The sequence below is a fragment of the Phocoena sinus genome, chromosome 3, assembly GCF_008692025.1.
Source record: "Phocoena sinus isolate mPhoSin1 chromosome 3, mPhoSin1.pri, whole genome shotgun sequence".
Classification (NCBI taxonomy): Eukaryota; Metazoa; Chordata; class Mammalia; order Artiodactyla; family Phocoenidae; genus Phocoena; species Phocoena sinus.
The window spans coordinates 17,484,001-17,507,404 of record NC_045765.1 but is presented as its reverse complement, the minus strand read 5'-3'; the positions used below and the strand labels follow the sequence as shown (position 1 = coordinate 17,507,404).

The following is a 23,404-nucleotide window of genomic DNA, read 5'->3' as shown; positions in this document are numbered from 1 at the left end:
CATTATAGGGGTCCCAGAAGGAGAAGATAGAGAGAAAGGACCTGAGAAAATATTTGAAGAGGTAACAGCTGAAAACGTCCCTAACATGGGAAAGAAAACAGTCACCCAAGTCCAGGAAGCGCAGAGAGCCCCAGGCAGGATAAACCCAAGAAGGAACATGCCGAGACACATAGTAATCAAACTGACAAAAGTTAAAGACAAAGAAAAAAATATTAAAAGCAACAAGGGGGGCTTCCCTGGTGGCGCAGTGGTTGAAAGTCCGCCTGCCGATGCAGGGGACACGGGTTCGTACCCCGGTCCAGGAAGATCCCACGTGCCATGGAGCAGCTAGGCCTGTGAGCCATGGCCACTGAGCCTGTGCGTCCGGAGCCTGTGCTCCACAACGGGAGAGGCCACAGCAGTGAGAGGCCCGCGTACCAAAAAAAAAAAAAAAAAAAAAAAAGCAACAAGGGATAAACGACAAACAACATACAAGGGAACTTCCACAAGGTTATCAGCTGATTTTTCAGCAGAAACTCTATAGGCCAGAGGGAGTGGCATGATATATTTAAAGTAATAAAAGGGAAGAAACTACAACTAAGAATACTCTACCCTTGGGCTTCCCTGGTGGCACAGTGGTTGAGAGTCCGCCTGCTGATGCAGCGGACACGGGTTCGTGCCCCGGTCCGGGAAGATCCCACATGCTGCGGAGCAGCTGGGCCTGTGAGCCATGGCCGCTGAGCCTGCGTGTCTGGAGCCTGTGCTCCACAACGGAAGAGGCCACAACAGTGAGAGGCCCGCGTACCGCAAAAAAAAAAAAAAAGAATACTCTACCCAGCAAGGCTCTCATTCAAATATGATGGAGAAATCAAAAGCTTTACAGACAAGCAAGACATAAGAGAATTCAGCATCACCAGACCAGCTTTGTAACAGATGCTAAAGGAACTTCTCCAGGTGGGAAAGAGATCAGAAACTTAAAATAACCTTGTACATATATAGACTTCTATATCAAAACTTCATGGGAACAGCAAACCTAAAAACTACAATAGATACACACACACAAAAGGAAAAGCAAGGTGGTCCAGTGGTTAAGACTCTGCACTCCCCATGCAGGGATCACAGGTTCAATCCGTGGTTGGGGAACTAAGATCCTGCACAGCGTGGCCAAAAAACAAAACAGAATAAAACAAAAACAAACAAACAAACAAAACCCATAAGATACAGCAAAAGTAGTTCTAAGAGGGAAGTTTACATCCTACCTCAAGAAACAAGAAAAATATCAAATAAACAACCTAACCGTACACCTGAAGCAACTAGAGAAAGAAGAACAAACATAACCTAAAGTTGGTAGAAGGAAAGAAATCATAAAGATCAGAGAAGAAATAAATGAAATAGAGATGAAGAAAACAATAGCAAAGATCAATGAAACTAAAAGCTGGTTCTTTGAAAAGATAAACAAAACTGATAAACCTTTTAGCCAGACTCATCAAGAAAAAAAGGGAGAGGACTCAAATCAATAAAATTAGAAATGAAAAAGGAGAAGTTAAAACTGACTCCACAGAAATACAAAGGACGGGGACTTCCCTGGTGGTCCACTGGCTAAGACTCTGTGCTCCCAGTGCAGGGGGCCTGGGTTCGATCCTTGATCAGGGAACTAGATCCCACATGCTGCAACCAACAGTTCACATGCCAGGGCTTCCCTGGTGGTGTAGTGGTTAAGAATCCCCCTGCCAATGCAGGAGACACGGGTTTGATCCCTGGTCCGGGAAGATCCCACATGCCACGGAGCAACTAAGCTCGTGCACTACAATTACTGAGCCTGCACTCTAGAGCCCACAAGCCACAACTACTGAGCCCGAATGCCACAACTACTGAAGTCCATGTGCCTAGAGCCCATGTTCCACAAGAGAAGCCACCTCAATGAGAAGCCCACACACCACAAAGAACAGTAGCCCCCGCTCCCCACAACTAGAGAAAGCCCGTGCACAGCAACAAAGACCCAATGCAGCCAAAAATTAATTTAAAAAAAAAGAGTTCACATGCCACAACTAAAGATCCAACGTGCCACAACAAAGATCCCGCATGTGGCAATGAAGATCCTGCGTGCTGCAACTAAGACCTGATACAGCCAAATAAATAAATAAATAAATAATTTAAAAAATAAATGCCATTTGGCTTTCTTTAGGAAAAAAAGGAAATACAAAGGATCATAGGAGACTACTACAAGCAACTGTAGGCCAATAAATGGACAACCTGGAAGAAATGGACAAATTCTTAGAAAGGTACAATCTCCCAAGACTGAACCAGGAAGAAATAGAAAATATGAACAGACCAATCACAAGGTCTGAAATTTAAACTGTGATTAAAGAATTCCCAACAAACAGAAGCCCAGGACCTGATGGCTTTACAGGCGAATTCTATCAAACATTTAGGGAAGACCTAACACCTATCCTTCTGAAACAGTTCCAGAAAATTGCAGAGGAAGGAAAACCCCAAAACTCATTCTATGAGGCCACCATCACCCTGATACCAAAACCAGACAAAGATACCACAAAAACAAAAATTACAGGCCAATATCATTGATGAACACAGATGCAAAAATCCTCAACAAAGGGACTTCCCTGGTAGTCCAGTGGTTAAGAGTCCGCCTTCCAATGCAGGGACACAGGTTCAATCCCTGGTCAGGGAAATAAGATCCCACATGCCACCGGGCAACTAAGCCTGCACACCACAACTACTGAGCCTGTGCGCCACAACTAGAGAGCCCACGCTGCAACTACTGGGCCCGCGTGCCACAATGAAGAGCCCATGCGGTGCAACAAAAGATCCCACGTGCCACAACTAAGACCCAACGTGCCCAAAAATAAATAAATAGATAAATATTTTTAAAAAATCCTCAACAAAATACTAGCAATCCGAATCCAACAACACGTTAAAAGGATCACACCCCATGATCAAGTGGGATTTATCCCAGGAATGCAAGAATTTTCCAATATCTGTAAATCAATCTGTGTGATACATGACATTAACAAATTGAAGAATAAAAAAACCATATGATCATCTCAATAGATGCAGAAAAAGCTTTTGACAAAATTCAACACCTATTTATGACAAAAGCTCTACAGAAAGTGGGCAAAGAGGGAACATACCTCAACATAATAAAGGCCACATACAACAAACCTGCAGCTAACATCATACTCAACGGTGAAAAGCTGAAATCATTTCCTCTAAGATCAGGAGCAAGACAAGGATGTCCACTTTCACCACTTTTATTCAACATAGTTTTGGAAGTCCTAGCTATGGCAATCAAAGAAGAAAAAGAAATAAAAGGAATCCAAATTGGAAACGAAGAAGTTAAACTGTCACTGTTTGCAGATGACATGACACTATACATAGAAAATCCTAAAGTCACTACCAGAAAACTACTAGAGTTCATCAATGAATTTGGTAAAGTTGCAGGTTAAAAAATTAATACACAGAAATCTGCTGCATTTCTATACACTAGCAACAAAAGATCAGAAAGAGAAATTCAAGAAACAATCCCATTTAACATCACATCAAAAAGAATAAAATACCTAGGAATAAACCTACCTAGGGAGGCAATAGACCTGTACTCCAAAAACTGTAAGACACTGATGAAAGAAATTAAAGATGACACAAACAGATGGAAAGATATACCATGTTCTTGGATTGGAAGAATCAATATTGTCAAAATGACTATACTACCCAAGGCAATCTACGGATTCAATGCAATCCCTATCAAATTACCAATGGCATTTTTCACAGAACTAAAACAAAAATATCTTAAAATCTGTATGGAGACACAAAAGACCCCGAATAGCCAAAGCAATCCTGAGAAAGAAAAATGGAGCTGGAGGAATCAGGCTCCCTGACTTCAGACTCTACTACAAAGCTATAGTCATCAAAACAGTATGGTACTGGCACAGAAACAGAAATATAGATCAATGGAACAGGATAGAAAGCCCATAAATAAACCCACACAAGTATGGTCAATTAATCTACAACAAAGAAGGCAAGACTATACAATGGTGGAAAAATAGTCTCTTCAATAAATAGTGCTGGGAAAACTGGACAGCTACATGTAAAAAAAAAAAGAAATTAAAATTTTTTTAAAAATTCATTTTATTTATTTGTGGCTGCTTTGGATCTTCATTGCTGCGCATGGACTTTCTCTAGTTGAGGCGAGTGGGGGCTACTCTTCATTGTGGTGGGCAGGCTTCTCATTGTGGTGGCATCTCTTGTTGGGAGCACGGGCTCTAGGTGCGGGGGCTTCAGTAGTTGTGGAAAGTGGTCTCAGTTGTTGTGGTTTGCAGGCTCCAGAGCGCAGGCTCAGTAGTTGTGGTGCACAGGCTTAGTTGCTCCATGGCATGTGGGATCTTCCCGGACCAGGGCTCAAACCCATGTCTCCTGCCTTGGCAGGTGGATTCTTACCCACTGCACCACCAGGGAAGCCCCTGGCAGGCGGATTCTTAACCACTGCGCCACCAGGGAAGTCCCAAAATTAGAACACTCTTAACACCATACAAAAAAATAAGCTCAAAATGGATTAAAGACCTAAATGTGAGACCAGACACTATAAAATTCTTAGAGGAAAACAGGCAGAACAATCTCTGACATAAATTGCAGCAGTATCTTTTTCCATCCGTCTCCCAGAGCAATTGAAATAAAACAGTAAACAAATGGGACATAATTAAACTCAAAAGTTTTTGCACAGCAAAGGAAACCATAAACTAAACAAAAAGACAAACCACAGAATGGGAGAAAATACTGGCAAATGATGTGACTGACAAGGGATTAGTCTCCAAAATTTACAAACAGCTCATGCAGCTCAATAGCATCAAAACAAACAACCCAATCAAAAAATGGGCAGAAGACCTAAATAGACATTTCTCCAGAGAAGACGTACAGATGGCCAAGAGGCACATGAAAAGATGTTCAACATGGCTATTTATCAGAGAAATGCAAATCAAAACTACATTGAGAGGGGCTTCTCTGGTGGCACAGTGGTTGAGAGTCCGCCTGCCGATGCAGGGGACACAGATTTGTGCCCCGGTCTGGGAGGATCCCACATGCCGCGGAGCAGCTAGGCCCGTGAGCCATGGCCGCTGAGCCTGCGCATCCGGAGCCTGTGCTCCGCAACGGGAGAGGCCACAACAGTGAGAGGCCCGCATACTGCAAAAAAAACCAAAACAAACAAACAAACAAAAACCACATTGAGATATCACCTCACACTAGTCAGAATCACCATCATCAAAAAATCCACAAACAATAAATGCTGGAGAGGGTGTGGAGAAGGGAACCCTCCTACACTGTTGGTGGGAATATAAATTGGTACAGCCACTATGGAGAACAGTATGGAGGTACCCTAAAAAACTAAAAATAGAGCTGCCATATGATCCTGCAATCCCACTCCTGGGCATATATCTGGAGAAAAACATGGTCCGAAAGGATACATGCTCCCCAATGTTCATTGCAGCACTGTTCACAATAGCCAAGACACGGAAGCAACCTACTGTCCATTGACAGAGGAATGGATAAAGAAGATGTGGTATATATATATACAATGGAATACTACTCAGCCATTAAAAAGAATGAAATAATGTCATTTGCAGCAATATGGATGGACCTAGAGACTGTCTACAGGGTGAAGTCAGACAGACAAAGTGAAATATCATATGAGGGCTTCCCTGGTGGCACAGTGGTTGGGAGTCTGCCTGCCAATGCAGGGGACACGGGTTTGAGCCCTGGCCTGGGAGGATCCCACGTGCCGCAGAGCAACTGGGCCTGTGCGGCACAGCTGCTGAGCCTGCACTCTAGAGCTCTCGTGCCACAGCTGCTGAGCCCGCGTGCCACGGCTGCTGAGGCCCGTGCACCTAGAGCCTGTGCTCTGCAGCAAGAGAAGCCACCGCACTGCAATGAAGAGTAGCCCCCACTCGCCGCAGCCAGGGAGGGCCCGTGCACAGCAACAAAGACCCAATGCAGCCAAAAATAAAAATAAAATAAATAAAAAATATATATCATATGATATTGCTTATATGCAGAATCTTAAAAAAAATGATACAAATGAACTTATTTACAAAACAGAAACAGACTCACAGACTTAGAGAACAAACTTATGGTTGGGGGGGGGAGGGTGGCGGGAAGAGATAGTTAGGAAGTCTGGGATTGACATGTACACACTGCTATATTTAAAATGGATAACCAACAAGGACTTACTGTACAGCACACTGAACTCTGCTCAATATTATGTAACAACCTAAATGGGAAAGAATTTGAAAAGGATAGATACATGTATAACTGAATCACTTTGCTGTACACCTGAAACTAACACAACACTGTTAAACAACTATACTCCAATATAAAATGAAAAGTTAAATAAATAAATAAATAAATAATGGAGACCCAGAGCAAGAGCTCTGGTGAGGCCCTGTTTGGTATTATTAAAAAAAAGACTTTTCTTGTTCCCCAGTCCAAAGTAATGGTTCTGTATCTGGGCCTTCAGTGGCTTCACATAGAGGATTAGCCATTATCCCGAATCCTGGAATCCAAATTCTGCAAAATCCTGCCATGCCTAAGAGTGTACGAAGATGTTTCTTTGTCTCTGGGGCACTTTGGTTCAATATAGTTTGTTTTCTATCTGGAGATAACTGTCTACTTCCAGGGTTTATAATATATCCCAGATATTTAAATTGTTGCTTTGAGATTTGTGCCTTTTTGTGGGAGACCCTGCGGCCCTGGGCCCCAAGGAAATTAAGGACTTCAACTGTATCCCGATCTAAGGCCTCCATGGTACGGCTACATATTAATATATCATCCACATACTGTAGAACAGATCCTTTTAGTCCTTATAGAACAGCTCCCTTAGTTCTTTTCTTAGGGCCTGGGAGAACAAGTGTGGGCTGTCCCGAAACCCCTGAGGCAACACTGTCCAGGTATACTGTCGCATTTGGCCCAATTGGGGGTTAGTCCACTTGAAGGCCAACAGATACTGTGATGAGGAATGAACTGGGATGAAAAAAAAGACATCCTTGAGGTCAAGCACAGTAAATGATTTTGCATCCCCCAGAACCTGGACTAATATAAGGATTGGCCACGGGGGATGTATAGGGACCACTGCATCATTTACTGCTCTAAGGCCTGTACCATTCATTATTCCTCAATTAACTTAACAACTGGCAGAATAGGGGCATTGCATGGAGACTAACAGGGCACTAAGAGGCCATGGTTTAAGAATTTATCTATGAGGGGTTGCAAACTCTTTTTTGCTTCCAACTTTATGGGGTAATGTCTCTTGTTAGGATAAGCGACTTCTGGCTTAAGGCTAATTTTTACAGGTTTGGCATTTATAGCCTTCCCAGAGATTCCTTTGTCTCAAAGGAAACTGCAGGGTTTACTGTGTGTAGAATATGGCTGGGAATAAGCCATTGTTCTTCCAGCTGATTTGTCTTAGCCAGAGTCAAGAAAAGGGGCTGCTCGGGGTCTCCTAATTATAACATGGCTCCAAGTGAGCCCAGAAGGTCTCTCCCCAGTAGTGGGGTAGGACACTCAGGCACAACTAAAAAGCCATGTGAGATCAAACACTATTCAGATTGGCAAGTGAGAGGCCCAGTTAAGTAATGGGTATGAGGCTTTCCATCGACAACGATCACTGTACAGCTTTCAGAGAAGAGAGGCCCAGTGTGAGAGATCAGGACAGAGTAAATGGCTCCTGTATCAGTTTAAAAAATGGATTTTCTTACCTGCCACATCAAAGACCACCCAGGGTTCCTTGATGGAGATGGACATCTCACATGGGGGGAACCGCCAGAATCCCTGGGCTGCCTCAGTCACGTAGCATGGCCACCTCAGGAGCGGGAGTCCCCCACCCCTTTGGGAATAGGGAAGGTCCCACTTCCTATGACCTGTTCGTTTGCAGACTGGGCATGGACCAAGGGACTCTTTCTGATATCTGTGGGCCCAGTGGCCAGTTGACTTGCATTTGAAGCATTCCCCCTTGCTAGTTTTACCTCCAGATGAATGGTTAGACTTCCTTGGCTCCCTTGGGTTGTCCTGAGGTTGCAAGGCATGGCTGACAGCAACGGCCATCAGTTTAGCATGAGCACTAGCCTGCCTGTTTTCACATTGGTTCTCTCTTCCTCTTCAGCTTGATCTCGATTATTAAATACCCCAAAGGCCAGCTCTAGGAGTTGGGGCATAGGGGTTTGTGGGCATAATATCAGTGGCAGACTGGCTGATAAAATGTTGTCCCAGCAGGGATTGACACACAGGAGTGGAGGGATCAATGTTAGTAAATTTTCTAAAAACCTTCATACCCGAAAGAGGACTGGATTTTCTTTTTCTTCTTGGGTCACTCCTTTAACCTTTTCATAGTTAACTGGCTTTTTTTTTAAAAAATAAATTTATTTATTATTTATTTTTGGCTGCACTGGGTCTTCACTGATGTGTGCGGCCCCTCTCCAGTTGTGGCGAGCAGGGGCCCCTCCTCGTTGTGGTGCGCTGGCCTCTTATTGCAGTGGTTTCTCCCGTTGCGGAGCACGGGCTCTAGGTGCTCGGGCTTCAGTAGTTGTGCCTCGCTGGCTCCAGAGCGCAGGCCCAGCAGCCGTGATGCACGGGCCCAGCTGCTCTGCGGCATGTGGGATCTTCCGGGACCAGGGCTCGAACCCATGTCCCCTGCATTGGCAGGCGGATTCTTAACCACTGCACCACAAGGGAAGCCCAGTTAACTGGCTTTTTGATACACTTTCTCATCCCTTCTAATACACATTGGATGATGTGGTTCCTGCCCCAACAGGGCTCCTGGCTTAGAAGAGGATCCACCCATGATGAGTAACCTGCAACTGAGAAAGCATTCCTAGAAATGAAGTCCGGCATCCCAGAGACATTTACCAGGAGGCTTTTGTCAGAAGGGGGTCAGAGTGTCCTCCAAATTCCCTTCTTACCTAATGGGATTTTGAGCATCCTCTACTCTCCCATTACCTAACCCGATGTTTCTGGTCAACCCAGTCCCTTGCACAAGAGGTGGGGGGTGGGCATGACATTTGTTTCAGTGCACTGCCAGGACTCTCCTTGAGGGAATCTGTTATCTATAAAGCTTATGCCTTATAATACATTTCCTTATGCGAGGGTGTATTCCTCAAGATTGAGCGTCTACAGAGTTTATAGTGAGGGCTTCTCAGCAGCAGCCAGTCCAAAAGGCTGTCTGTAGCAGTGTATGGGCTGCCAAGGCCTGAAGTGAAGGGGGTCCTAGAGGTGCAAAAAAGGAACTCCTGGAGGAATTGAAGTTGGGCGCAGTAGAAAAAGCCACAGGGGTCAGGACCTCAGGGTCTAGAGGTGGGAGTATTCCCATAGGGGATTTTTGGACATAGAGTAAGGTGAGAGACCAGACAGCAGAAGAACCGAAAACCCTCTCCCCTATCTGCTTGGCAGCTATGATAAAATTGGGAAGAGCCTGATGATTCCATCTGACACAGGCAACAGTTAAGTCTAGACAGTGTTTCCCGTGTAATTTAACATACCAATGAACCCAGTTAGCTTAGGATCTGTCTTTGGGATGCTCCCAGGGCCCTTTGAAGTACCCCAAAGTTAGCTGGAGGTCAAAAGAACTTTAATTAGAATTTGGTATTTGGGAAGTCTGTCAAAAATTTCAAGAAGTTTTTTTTTGGCTATGCTGCACAGCTTGTGGGATCTTACTTCCCCAACCAGGGATTGAACCCGTGCCCCCTGCAGTGGAAGCATGGAGCCCTAACCACTGGACAATCAAGGAATTCCCTCAAAAAGCTTTAGAACACCTGGTCAGATAGGATCATAGGTCATTGTGAAACAATATTTATTCCTTGAGCTAAGGTGAAAAAAGGATTTCAAAAGTAAATACAGGGGCTTATTTCACCATTGGTGGCGCAGTGGTTGAGAATCCTCCTGCCAATGCAGGGGACACGGGTTTGAGCCCTGGTCTGGGAAGATCCCACATGCCGCGGAGCAACTAAGCCTGTGCACCACAACTACTGAGCCTGGGATCTAGAGCCCACGAGCCACAACTACTGAGCCCACGCACCTAGAGACCGTGCTCCGCAACAAAAGAAGCCACCTCAATGAGAAGCCTGCACACAGCAACGAAGAGTAGCCCCCCGCTCACCACAACTAGAGATAACCTGTGTGCAGCAATGAAGATCCAACACAGCCAAAAATAAATAAATAAATAAATGTATTTTTTTAAAAAAGTAAATACAGACCACTTAAAGGCACTGAAACTCACACAACCTTTTATCAAAAGCAGCATTCCAGGAAAACTGTTCTCTTATGAGAGAGAGAAAATAAATCCAGTCCTGCATCAGCCCACTCTTAATAAAATCCATTTACCTAGTCAAATTTAATCCAACCTTAGAAAATCTTGACCATACACAAAACTCTTTTCCCAATGTTCCTTTTCCACAAACCTTTTGCAACTTCCTATAGTCATATTATTTTGTCCCTTATTCTTTTCCCATTCAGAAACAACCAGCTCTAGGACAAAATCACCCTTTTTTTTTTTTTCCGGTACGCAGGCCCCTCACTGCTGTGGCCTCTCCAGTTGCGGAGCACAGGCTCCAGACGCGCAGGCTCAGTGGCCATGGCTCACGGGCCTAGCCGCTCCATGGCATGTGGGATCCTCGCGGACCGGGGCACGAACCCGCGTCCCCTGCATCGGCAGGCGGACTCTCAACCACTGCGCCACCAGGGAAGCCCTCTTTTAACAAAATATATTTCCACTCCTCATACCTTCTTTTACTGAAAATGCACATCCTACTTTCCTCAAGCAACCATGAACTGTCTTTACATTAGCATTCCCTGATTGGAATATTCCATAACCTCTAGAAACATGCAACTTCCCAAAGCACTATTTTTTTGCTCATTGGGGTATGTGGTACAAGACATGTGTTTAATAAAGCCAAACATCTTTAGTTTCCCCCTCATAAGAAGACAAAAGTTGTAAAGTCGTAAATTTAGATCTGTTTAGCAATTAATGTGCCAATATTTCATCTTATTTGAAATGGCCTAGATACTCAATGAATTCCTATCATTTAACTTAATATTGCTTCAAGTTACCAAAATGTGGAGAGACTATTTTAGATGGATATTTCCAAAACATAATTATTCCTATAGAGTTTACCAAAAAGCTCTTACCTCAGTAACATTTACTTAAAAATGTAATCATATCAGGTTATTTTCCCTGTTGACAGATTATATAACAGAAACAATATGCATTTATTGACTTCCAGTAACCCTAGGAACAATGAAAATATTATATTATTCTTAATGTTGATGACTCTAAAGACAGGTCTGTATTAAGCCCACAACCTTAAACTAGCTCTAATACCAGATATTAATTTAATATTGAATATTTCCCAGATCACATGAAGGTGGAATGTATTCTGGCGAGTTTTATATTTCTGAGAATGTATATACATGCTCAGTTTCCTTTAAGCCAATTAAATACAGCTCATTTACAAGTTAATGTTTACATAAAGAGAAACAGAACCAGAGATCTCATAGTTTTCCCACTTGAATTTAAAAAGGTCTCTTTTTTTTCCTCAGTCTGGGGGACTACAGATGGATCAGATAGTTCCTAGAGCCCAGGCAGAACAGTTACATTGCAAAGGCAGAGGAGAGAAATGCAAGCTCCTCTTTTTTATTCTTTTTAAAATCCCACTAAGTAACCCAAGGCTGGAGTCTCAGGCAATGTGAGCTGTGTTTGTATTTCAAGGCTTAAGTCCTCCACAGGGCCCACAATTTCAGCAGAGACTTGCAGGAGCGGTTGGACAGACAAAACTACATAAGACAAAGATCCTTTTACTCGACATGTACCACCAACAAAAACTTGACACAAACAAGAACTTTTCAGGATAAAGGGGATGGGAGTGCAGGTGTAAGGATCAAGGGAGAGATGAAGGGAGGAGAGAAAGACTAAAAAAAAGGAGACAGCAGGAAAATAAAGGTGAGAATACTGGGACAATAGAACTTCCAGCCACTACATGATATGAGTGAATTCTATCACTGTCATAAATCTCCCATCAGGGAGAGCCCACTGGACCAAGGTCTGCATGGTGTGAGGCGAGCCTCTCCCACCTCTGCTTGTCACCCATTGACGGCCAGAGGGAGCATGGTCTCACGTGCTGAGAGGAGTGATACTGTAGCTGCCCAATGTCCACTCTCTCCAAAGGATAAGACATAGGAGTAGGAAAAGACAGAGAAAGAAGTAGAGAGATATAAGGAGAGGGAAAGGGACAAACGGGAGGGGGAAAGCATTGCATGAATGAGGGTACTGAGGCCCCTAGGGGCCAGAAAGGCAGACTTACCAAATGTGGTGACGAGGTGAGGTTCAGGCGATCTCTTGTCACCCACAGGGAAGCTGCTTTCAGTGGTCCCAGAGGTGACCAGATCCTCTCCCGTGAAGAGGGAGAGGTCCCATGTTGGGTGCCAGAAATCTGTTACTGGTCAGGGTTCTTGGCCTTCCTTAATCAATGGAAATTGATAAGAGGCCAGACAAGAAATTTGGGCAAGGCTTTACTGGGGGCCCTGCTGCAGCAGGGGGGCAGTGAAAACAAGTAACAGGTTCCCTTGCTCGCTCCCGGTGGGGCTCGCTGGTTCCTTACATGGGGTGAGGTTAGGGGTGTGTCCGGGGGTTGAGCAGGAGGGGTGGCTTAGGTGGTCTGCCCACCCCTTTGATGGTGCACAGGGGGCATGTGCAGTACCCTGTTTTTGCTCCCGGCTCTTCAGAAGTGGCAGTCAGGTTTTTGGTCTTTTCCTATCTTGCTGTTCATAATTTGCCCCAACTGCCCATGCACACAGTACTTTTTAGTCCCTTGTAGTTTCTTCGTATTTTGTTGCTGGAGGAGATGTTTGTCCAGGAGCAAGCACTGCCAGCAAAGGGTTCCAGGTCCCAGGTCCCAGCTTGTCTCACCTTTATTTGCCTAGACTTCTCAGACCTGGCGAAGGGACCTGAGGGGCCTCAAGTTAATGTGATTGAAGTCCAGATCTGGGTTTCGAGAGTTCACAACGAAAATGTTACTGAGAAGGGGTTGGGGGACCCCCTCACATGGCCTCCACCACAGAAGACGCGAACTCGCGAAGGCCCCAGCTTTGACCTACCTGAGGCCGGTGCCCAGGGCCGTGAAGTCTGGGACGCATGAGCCCACGCGGGGGCCGCTGTCCGGAGCCAGGAGGGCGGGATCCCGGGCGTTGGTCCCCCACCCCGCCCCCTCGTGGTGCTGGTGGCAGCAGCGGATGATGCGGCCCCTTTAAATCCCGGCCGCCCCGCCCTTCGCAGCCGACTCCGCGGCGGCCCGGGATCCAGGCCGGGCCGCGGCTCTCACCGCCCAGCCTAGCCCAGCCTGGCCCGGCCCAAGCGCCTAGCCTAGGCGGTCCACTCCCCGCGCCCCAGAGGAGCCGTCAGCGCGGTGCCCGGCCCAGTCCCCAGCCCGGCAGGCCCGCCCGCATCCCTGCCCGGCCCCGGGCTCCCAGCCCCTCCCTGCCCCGGGGCCGGGGCCCCTGCAGCCTCCAGGTCCCCGCGCCCCGGCCCCGGCCCCCCCGGGCCATGCGGCCTCGGCCCCGCCGGCGCCCACCGCGCACCTGAGGAGATGAGGCTCCGCAATGGCGCCTTCCTGACGCTGCTGCTCTTCTGCCTGTGCGCTTTCCTCTCGCTCTCCTGGTACGCGGCGCTCAGCGGCCAGAAAGGTGAGCCCCTCCCCCGCCGTCGCCCGCCTCGCGCCCCCTCCCACACCTGGGCGCCGGCGGCCGGAGCGGGGTCCGGGCAGCTGCCGCGGAAAGCGGCCGGAAGCCGACGCGGGCGCCCCTTCCCCGCCCGGGCGGTGCGAGAGGACGCCCCTCCCATCCTCGCTCCCACTTGTTTGCTGCTGGAATAACGAAATTCTCCTCTGGCCTGGGCTGGGCCGCGCCGCGCCGGTGAGCGGGAGTCGGGTGCCCCGTGCGCGCTCAGGGCCGGCCTTCGTGAGTACGGTTCTGCCCGTGTTAGGGCGGGTCGCTCCCTCTGGTGAGCTGGGGACCTCAGAGTTCTCAGAGAGGGACAGAGACACAAGGTCACAGAGGTGGCTGTGCCAGAGGGTCCCCAGGGTACCGCTCCAGGCACCTGGGTACACGGATCCTGAGACACGAGTGAGGAGGCAGCCAGACATCCAGGCAGTACCATCACTTCACACCACCTCTCCACCCCAGCCCACTGTGGGTGCGGCTCCCTGGGGCCTCCACAGCCCTCCTCCAGGACATCTGGCCCCAGGACTCCTCCACAGGGATGTGGGTGCTGCGGAATGCTTCCTGTGGCTACTGGCCCGGGGGGATGCATGGAGGGCCTCATGAGCGCCCTACCCAGTCCTGGCTACCGGTTAACTTATTTTGTGTGGTCTCACCTTAAGTTTGGTTAAGCTGGCCAGTCCACCGTCATGGCCCCTCTGCATCTGGCCAGCACACTTAGGACTGAGGGGGCGAGCACTGGCTGGAGTTGCTCTGTGTTGTTTGGGATGGCTGGGGCTGAGTGGGGCCTTGGCTGAGGGTTGAAAGCTGAGGAGGTGCTCGCAGGCCCTTGTCTACCCAGCCTTTAGCACAGGAGGCACCGGGAAAAGCTGCTTCCTTCCTGCCGTCTGGCTTTCCTGCAGGAGGCCTAAGCAGGATCAGGCTGAGGCCAACTGACCCTCTGCCTCCCTCCCACCTCCTGCTTCCCTGTTCCGCAACAGAGGCTGCGGGAGAAGCTGGAGCCTTTCTGACCCTCCAAGTCCCAGTGTCCCCGCCTGGCTCCTGCCCGCCTGGCTCCTGCCCGCCCAGCTCAGCCCAGCCCTGTTTGGGTGAAGGCCTGGGCTGCCCTAGGGGCTCCAGAGCACCTGAGGGGAGACCCCCTAGGACTTGGTACATGGAGGGCATGGCTGGGGCGGAGTTCTCCGTAGATGGGGTGTGTCACCTGGGGGAGGGCATTTTGGACCCTTGAGAGAGTGGCCATGTAAGCAGCCTGGCATGGAGGCCAAGGTGGGGCCATATCTGATGGGCTGGGGCACATTTGTTCAGCTGTGAGTGGAGCGATGACCCCTTGCACCTTGTCCTGGGCTAGGCCGCAGTTCCTGTGTGCCTCCTATGGCAGCCACTGGCCCTCAGCCAGGTGTCAGGAACTGCAGCACCAGCCTCCCACCAGGACATCTTCTCTGTGAGTCTGGCTGGCCACAGTGTCCAGGAGTGCGGGGGATACCCATGGCTCCATTTAGAGCCTACTCTCCCTAAGCGGGGCATCGAGGAGGGCCTGTGGAGCATGAGAGCACCCCTACTCAAAGAAATGTGGGGCTCAGATGCAGGGGTCCTTGTCCCTTGGGTGTGGCAGTCCAGCAGCCTGTGTGACATGTGACAAGAGGGTCACCTGGGCCTTCCCCATCAAGGGCTGTTACTGTTTTGGGAGTCCCAGTAGGGTCTGGTCTTTGGAAGCTTGAAGAGAAGACTGAGTCTGGGCTCTTATATGAACCTTTCTCATTCTTACATTCAGATGACTGTATTAATCCCATGGGGAAACCAGACTAAGTCTGAGGCCAGACTGGACATTGGCTTCCAGCTTGCAGTGAGTAGGAGGCTCAGGAGAGGGCTGGCCCAGGCACCGATGCTTAGAGGAAAGGCAGAGGAAGCCATATCTGTAGGGAAGGGAAGAGATGGGCAAGAAGCCAGAGAGGAAGGGAAAGCAGGAACAGGTGGCATCCTGGAAGCCAAGGGCCAGGAAGGACACATAGGCCTTAGCAAGACGGACCCTAGATACGGGGTTTCAGGCCCACTTTCATATCCAGCCTTGACCAAATTTGTGCAGCAGCTCCACTAATGCTCAAACTGTAGCCCTCAGCCAAGCACCTGCTGAAGGTCCCCAGGGAAAACGGCAAACCCTCCAGGGAGGTGGCCTCAGCCACACAGCCCTCCCCAATGTCTAGGCTGTCCCCTCTCTTGGATTTCAGCAATGATGGATGCCTGTCTTGACCACTGGGATGGTGGGTGCAAGTCCTGGAGAGGAGGTGAACACCTGCACCCTCTCCATGCCCCTGCCCTACTGCAAGACTTTTTAAAAAAAATATTTATTTATTTATTTGGCTGCTCCAGGTCTTAGTTGCTGCCCGCAGGATCTTCGTTGCCACATGTGTGATCTTCCCTGCCATGTGCAGGATCTTTTAGTTGAGACTTGCGAAGTCTTAGTTGCGGCATATGGGATCTAGTTCCCTGACCAGGGATTGTGAACCTGGGCCCCCTGCATTGGGAGCTCAGAGTCTTAGCCACTGGACGGCAAGGGAAGTCCCCTCACCGCAGGTTAACGGCAGACCTTTGCTGGGCCTGGAACCAGCCTGTGCTCCTCTGAGCCTGTTTCCCCTTCCCTAAGTACAGAGCACAAGGTCTGTGCCCCAGCCTGGCTCTTGAATCTGTTTCTTTAACAAAGAGGGAACCAAAGGGAAGACTGTGGTCCATGGGCTTCAGGTATCCTGATTACTCTGCCTTCTGGTGGAGGAAGGGGCGGGAAAGCCTCCAGTAGTGTGACCACAGCTGCCCCCAGGACTTGGGCAGAAGAAGGCTCCTAGGAAGGGAGGCCAGGGTAGGGAGCAGGCTGTGCCCAGGCCTTGGTGGTCAGGGTGATTCAGGTCAGCAGGCCTGTCCCCCTGGGGCAGGCTAAGGTTGGACAGAGCTCAGCCTACTTAAAGATCAGAGAAGGCCACGGGTTTGCGGGGGGTGGGGGGGGTACGTCAGGGGCAGCAACAGCAGTCAGAGGGGGATGAGGTCTCCTTACCCTCCCTCCACTTCACAGAGGGCCCCACTGCAGGGAGCTGCCTTGGGTGTAGCCAGTAGCACAAGGGCTGCCCCTGCAAGACTCAGCAGCTCCACAACACTGGGGTGGCATTGGGGAGGGCATCAGGGACAATGGGTGGGTGGGTAGGGACCCAGGTGGGAGGGAGGCCACCTGCCTGTGTAGGCAGCTCTGAACTCCCTCCTGCTGGGCCTCAGCACCTCCAGTCCCTCCTCCCTACTGGCAGCTGGGCAGGTGAGTGCTGGGGGTGGCCAGCTCCCTGTTCAAGGGGTCAGGTTTCCAGGGTAACCTGGCCTCAGAACCCAGAGCAGAGCCTCAAAGATCTGGTAACCTGACTCCTGACTCCCTCCCCTTGCAGGGCTGTCCCTGAGCACAGAAGCTTGAAGTGGCCTGGCCTTTGGCCCCATGGGCAGGGTGTGGGAAGGGAGATCGGGCAAGCTGCTAACTCTGGAGTGCCTCATCAAGGATCTGCTTGGCTCCCCTGCCCCTCCCCCCACAGCCTCTCCCTCCTGCGTAGGGGCTACCCCTCCCTCTTCCCCAGGACTTAGCACTTCAGCCTCTGCCCCAGCTGCAGAAAGGGGGTGTCCTGAGATGACCGAACTTTGCCTTAGTCATGACCTTTGGTATACCGATTGTGGGGAGGTGACACCATCCCAGGGCATTCTAGGGGCTGTGACCACCCCTCCGCAAGGGATCGAGGAACATAAGAGCTGCCTGAGGGTGAGAGGGGAGATCTGGAAGGCAACTAGGCCTTGAAGGCTACATGGGTTTTCATCAGGCCCAGAAGAGAAAAGGGGATTCCGGTCAGAAGAGACAGCATGTGTGAAAGCATAGACATCAGACAAGGAAAAGGAGGTGTGTGTGATGGCAAATAAAGAGGGCAAAAGCCAATTAGAAAAGGCCTTGAGAGTGCACAGCCTGGCAGGACCTGGCTGCCTCAGCAGCAGATAACGACGTTGTTGATGTTTGTCTCATTCTTGCTCACTGGGCCCTGCCAGACCAGTGGAGCCAGGTACTTGGCACCCTGGAGATCCCTCTCCACTGTCAGGCAGCCCTACCTCTATGCTGCTTCTGGCCCATGTGCACCCCTAGTGCCTGCACATGGTGCCCAGTTGGAGGTTCTGACACAGGCCCCCCTGGGGTGGCATGGTCTAGGCCTAGGACACATCTCCAGAGAAGCAGGCCTCAGCGCACTTAGAGCTCTTGTCACCTTTCTGCTGCTGACTTGCTGAGGGACCCCTGACTAGTTTCTCAACTTCATTTGCTCCTCTGAGCACTGGGGGCTGTAACTGCAACAGTCCCCACCCACCCACCCCCACCGGACTGTGTGAGATTGCAAATCCAGAGCTGGTGCCTAGTGTAGAATGACAACCATGAGGACAGTGACAAATGGGTGCATGGGGCTCAGTACTACTTGCAGGATATGGGGGAGAGTCAAGGGAGGTTTTCTGTCCCCATGGGGCCTTGGGGATGGGGCTGCCTGTGATCTCTGTGAATGGGGATGGGAAGCAAAGTGCAGAGGCTGAAAGAAGGAGCAGGGCAAGGTTGGCCTCAATGCCAAGGGCTCCTTGAGGAAGGTCTGGGTCCTTGTGCCCTGTGTGGGACCTTGGGTGCCCTACTTCCTGGAAGGAGGAGATGCTGCAAGGAGAAGCAAGAGGGGGCTTTGGGAGGAGAGGGGAGGGGATGGAGAGGATTCAGTCTGAGCCTTTTCAGCCTCAGCTTAGGTTTGTCTCACCCGGGGCTGGAAGTGGTCCTGTAGCCCTCCCACTTCAGATGTCTCCTCAATGCAGAAAATAAAGGGAGAGCACTGGAGAGGGTCAATTCCCCAGTGGAGGCTTTTCTTCCCCAAGTGTGAGTGTCACTGTGACTTCAGAGTGACCCTTATGTAACCCCATGTGGCTCACATGTGGCAGGCATATGAACAGATGTGTAGGCTAACACTCAAGGAGCAGTACCTCAGCTGTATGCTGCCCCCTGGTGACAGCCTGTGTACCACCCACAGGCGATGTGGTGGACGTGTACCAGCGGGAGTTTCTGGCGCTGCGTGACCGGTTGCACGCAGCTGAGCAGGAGAGCCTCAAGCGCTCCAAGGAGCTCAACCTGGTGCTGGACGAGATCAAGAGGGCCGTGTCGGAGAGACAAGCGCTGCGAGACGGAGACAGCAATCGCACCTGGGGCCGCCTAACCGGTGAGCGCAGGAGCGGGAAGTGGCAGGGGATGCGAGGCTGATGGCAGACCGCGTTGTCTGACGTGTCCCTTCCCGACCCCCCCAGAGGATCCACGCCTGAAGCCGTGGAACGTCTCGCACAAGCACGTGCTGCACCTACCCACTGTCTTCCACCACCTGCCACACCTGCTAGCCAAGGAAAGCAGCCTGCAGCCCGCCGTGCGCGTGGGCCAGGGCCGCACCGGAGGTAGGGGTGGGGCCCGGGAGTGGCGGGTGGTGGGACGACCCCCACGCAGTGCCCAGTACCAACCCTCCGCGTCCCTGCAGTGTCAGTGGTGATGGGCATCCCCAGCGTGCGGCGCGAGGTGCACTCGTACCTGACTGACACGCTGCACTCGCTCATCTCAGAGCTAAGCCCACAGGAGAAAGAGGACTCGGTCATCGTGGTGCTGATCGCTGAGGCAAGTGGGCTGGGGCACGGGTCGAGGGGATATTCAGAGGAAGACACACGGCACAAAATAACAAGGAGAATGAAAACAGCAACATTTCGGAGGAAAAAACTCAGAAGTTCAATCGTCAGTTTCACTCACAAACTTAACAAGATAAAAAGTTAAAAGGAAAGACATTTTAGCGCCCCCTCGTGGAGATGCCAGTTATAGTCTGTCCCACCCCTTGGACCGAGGTATCTAAAAGGGCTTTTTCTGAGGCACCTGTGACCCCCAGGCCCAGCCTTACTTAGCCTTCAGGATGGTGGGCTCACTCCCTCCATGTGGGAGAGAAGGCTGTGTCCTTCCCTCAGCCCTTTCTTCCAGGCCATTTGGGCTGGCAGCCTGGCTCATGGAGGGCACTTGGTCTCCCCACAGACTGACCCACAGTATACCTCGCTGGTGACGGAGAATATCAAGGCCTTGTGAGTACAGACAGCCCGACAAGGCTGGTGGAGGGAGGACACTTTGCGGGGTGTTGGGCAGACAGGTGCCGGCTGTGCCCCCCCCCCCCCCAGCAAGGTGCGCCATCCCTCTGTGGGAAAGGGTGCTTCCCTTCTTGATGAAAGGGGGTGGGCATGTAGAGATGACCCAACCCCTCTGGAGCCTCAGTGCCTCAGTAGGATGGGTGTGGTGTCAGGGGATGTCTGCCTGGTGGGCCTTAAGAAAAGGACGGGGTCTAGCTAGCTCAGCTCTGTCCCTGCTCCAGTCCCTGGAGGCTGTACACTCACTGGGCCTTCCTGTCCCCCAGGTTCCCTACAGAGATCCATTCTGGGCTCCTAGAGGTCATCTCCCCTTCTCCCCACTTCTACCCTGACTTCTCCCGCCTCCGAGAGTCCTTTGGGGACCCCAAGGAGAGAGTCAGGTACTAGCACTACCCACCTCCCTGTGCCCCCAGCACCTGCCCACCTGTGCTAAGAACCTAGTCTGTGGGTGTATGAGTCCTGGGCACTTCCCTGCAGTGCCTCCATTGTTCCATTGGAGGACCCCTGCATGGGGGGGTGGGGGTCTCCTACCCACTCAGTGGCCTCTGTGGTAGCCACATTGGAGGTGGAGGGGGTCTGAGCTCTTGAGGCCCCTGCCCCTGGCCCACAGGTGGAGGACCAAACAGAACCTTGATTACTGCTTCCTCATGATGTATGCGCAGTCCAAAGGCATTTACTACGTGCAGGTGAGCACTGAGACCCTACTCTGTCCCTTTTCCCCCTGGACCCTGGATGGGCCTGGGTGGCAAGCCCTGCCCTGCCCCTGTGCCCATCCTGAGTCCCGGCCCCCTTCTACCTACCCACCACTGTGCAGCTGGAGGATGACATCATAGCCAAGCCCAACTACCTGAGCACCATGAAGAACTTCGCACTCCAGCAGCCCTCAGAGGACTGGATGATCCTGGAGTTCTCCCAGCTGGGCTTCATTGGTGTGCCACCCCCCTCCCTGCCCCGCTGACCTAACCAAAATATCTCCATCCAGCCCACTTCTGCCTCTGTCATCATCTCAGTCCCACGCCCTGTTCCGAGCCCTAGTACCATGCAGTGTCGTGCTCTGAGCCTTTGCCTGGAGTGCCCGCTGCAGCCCCACCTGGCCTGTTCCTGCCTGCCCTCTGCATCGGGATGTTTGGGTTCACCATCCCGTCTGCTCTCGTTACCTGCACCTGCCTGCAGCCAGCCAGAGGTTTTGCTGTGGGACCCTTCCCAGAGTCCCCCACAGGGACTAAGAGGAAGTAGGGCAGGGCAGAGCTGCCTACTCAGCACCCCTTTCCCTCCAATCCCACCCCCAGGGAAGATGTTCAAGTCACTGGACTTGAGCGTCATTGTGGAGTTCATCCTCATGTTCTACCGGGACAAGCCCATCGACTGGCTCCTGGACCATATTCTGTGGGTGAAGGTCTGCAATCCTGAGAAGGATGCGGTGAGCAGAACCTGCACAGAGGCGAGAGGGGGCAGTGGAGCAAGCAGCCTCCAGTAGGGACTGTGTCGGTGACCATGCACCTGACAGGAGGAGACTGCGCTGCTGGCTGGAGGAGTTTCTGTCTTCAGAGGTAGAGTTGAGTTGAGCCCTAGCGTGTGTCACCCTCCCTCCACAGAAGCACTGTGACCGGCAGAAGGCCAACCTGCGGATCCGCTTCAAGCCATCCCTCTTCCAGCATGTGGGCACTCACTCCTCACTGGCGGGCAAGATCCAGAAACTGAAGGTGGGCAGTGCCACACTCAAGCCTAGTTGAGTACAGCAGAGCCTGGGCTGAGGTTGGACAAGGAGGTAGCAGGGCAAGTCCAGGGCCCACCCTAACACCATTGTCCCTCCTCCACTGTAGGACAAGGACTTTGGGAAGCAGGCACTGCGGAAGGAGCATGTGAACCCGCCAGCGGAAGTGAGCACGAGCCTCAAGACATACCAGCACTTCACCCTGGAGAAGGCCTACCTGCGCGAGGATTTCTTCTGGGCCTTCACGCCTGCTGCAGGGGACTTCATCCGCTTCCGCTTCTTCCAGCCACTGCGACTGGAGCGGTCAGTGCCAGCGCCCACAGGTCCACCTTGGGGGAGGGGCAGGGTGGCTACCAGGGTAGAGGCCTCACCACAAATTTCTGAACCTGCAGATTTCCCTCTGTGACCCACCCCTGCAAACTACTTAACCTTATTAAGTTTTCTTATCTGAAAAGTGGGGCTCAGAACAGTAGTCACTTTGTAAAGACTAAGTCCAACAGTGCCCACAGGAGCTCAGTGACATTGCCCATCACCATTGTCCTTACAAGTAAGGCCCTGGTTGCCTTGCACAGTCCAACGGCTGCCCCGGGTGGTGCCCAGCCTCACCCAGTACCTCAGGGCCCACCTACTGCACTCCTAGCCCAGGCCTGGCTTTTCTCTGCTGGGTAGTGTGCCTGGGCAGTGCCCCACCCCTGCAGCAGCTCACAGGCCTGTCTGGCCACAGGTTCTTCTTCCGAAGTGGGAACATTGAGCACCCAGAGGACAAGCTCTTCAACACATCTGTGGAGGTGCTGCCCTTTGATGTGAGTGTAGTAGCAGGTGGGTGTGCACTGAGGCCTGCCCCTTCCACAGCCACTGGCTTCAGCCCCTTGATTTTGTCCCCAGAACCTCCAGTCAGACAAGGAGGCCCTGCAGGAGGGCCGTTCAGCCACTCTCCAGTACCCTCGGAGCTCTGATGGCTACCTCCAGATCGGTGAGTGAGGGGCAGTCAAGTGGAGGTGAGGGGAGAGGCAGGAGTCTTGGGACAACCTCTCATTGCTGCACTCCCCCAGGCTCTTTCTACAAGGGTGTGGCACAGGGAGAAGTGGACCCAGCCTTTGGCCCCCTGGAAGCACTGCGCCTCTCCATCCAGACAGACTCGCCGGTGTGGGTCATTCTGAGTGAGGTGATATAGGGCAGGGCTGGGTACAGGGAATGGGGAGCTGTACCAAATAGCTAGACCAGGGCTGCTCTCTGAGACCCAGCTGACACTGAGCCCTGCTCTTCCAGATCTTCCTGAAAAAGGCTGACTAAGCCAAGGGCTTCTGAGGGTGCGTTTTGGCTGGCCCTGAAGCCCACGAGACCTGGGATGTCGTCGCCGCTGCCCCCGGAGGGCCAGGCCTGGCCACCCCAGTCTGAGGGGTTCTGCCTGGCACCCCACTCCATTGGCCTGGGGTGGCCGCTGGCCCGGAGGCCCCAGGAACTGGTGCTGCCCCGCCCGCCGGCCGCGGGGAAGAGGCAGGAGGCCCCCACACTGTGCCTGAGGCCGGTCCGCGCCGCCCGGAACCGTTCGCACCCTGGCCCCCTTGAGCCAGGCCTTTATAGAAGAGCCTTTTCCTGGGCGCCCACTGTCTCCGCGCGAACACTGGAATGCATATACTACTTTATGTGCTGTGTTTTTTATTCTTGGATACATTTGATTTTTTTCACGTTAAGTCCACATATACTTCTATAAGAGCGCTCCTTGTAATAAAGGGTTAATGAAGTGTG

The 23,404-nt window shown here is 51.4% G+C and overlaps 1 protein-coding gene and 1 long non-coding RNA gene across 5 annotated transcripts in view; one reads left to right on the top strand and one right to left on the bottom strand.

The window, feature by feature from the left end:
• The window catches only part of LOC116751715, a 20,257-nt gene extending 6,546 nt beyond the window's left edge, over window positions 1–13,711 (bottom strand). The window contains exons 1-2 of the long non-coding RNA XR_004349322.1: window positions 13,606–13,711; window positions 12,333–13,012 (exon numbers count right to left, since the gene is read on the bottom strand). This is a non-coding gene — a long non-coding RNA (uncharacterized LOC116751715). The remainder of the gene's footprint in view (window positions 1–12,332; window positions 13,013–13,605) is intronic.
• On the top strand, window positions 13,469–23,404 carry MGAT4B (alpha-1,3-mannosyl-glycoprotein 4-beta-N-acetylglucosaminyltransferase B). 4 transcript variants are annotated; one of them, XM_032627965.1, is made up of 15 exons: window positions 13,469–13,710; window positions 18,807–18,992; window positions 19,078–19,218; window positions 19,299–19,432; window positions 19,835–19,881; window positions 20,208–20,321; window positions 20,552–20,627; window positions 20,756–20,870; window positions 21,231–21,361; window positions 21,537–21,644; window positions 21,765–21,958; window positions 22,380–22,458; window positions 22,541–22,628; window positions 22,708–22,820; window positions 22,925–23,404. In XM_032627965.1, the coding sequence occupies exons 1-15, from the start codon at window positions 13,614–13,616 to the stop codon at window positions 22,946–22,948; spliced, it is 1,647 nt and encodes a 548-aa protein (XP_032483856.1). In that variant the 5' UTR covers window positions 13,469–13,613; the 3' UTR covers window positions 22,949–23,404. The 4 variants fall into 4 exon arrangements, with proteins under 4 accessions (XP_032483856.1, XP_032483858.1, XP_032483860.1 ...); XM_032627967.1 differs by having other exon boundaries at window positions 19,380–19,432; window positions 22,925–23,301; XM_032627966.1 differs by having other exon boundaries at window positions 13,571–13,710; window positions 22,380–22,443.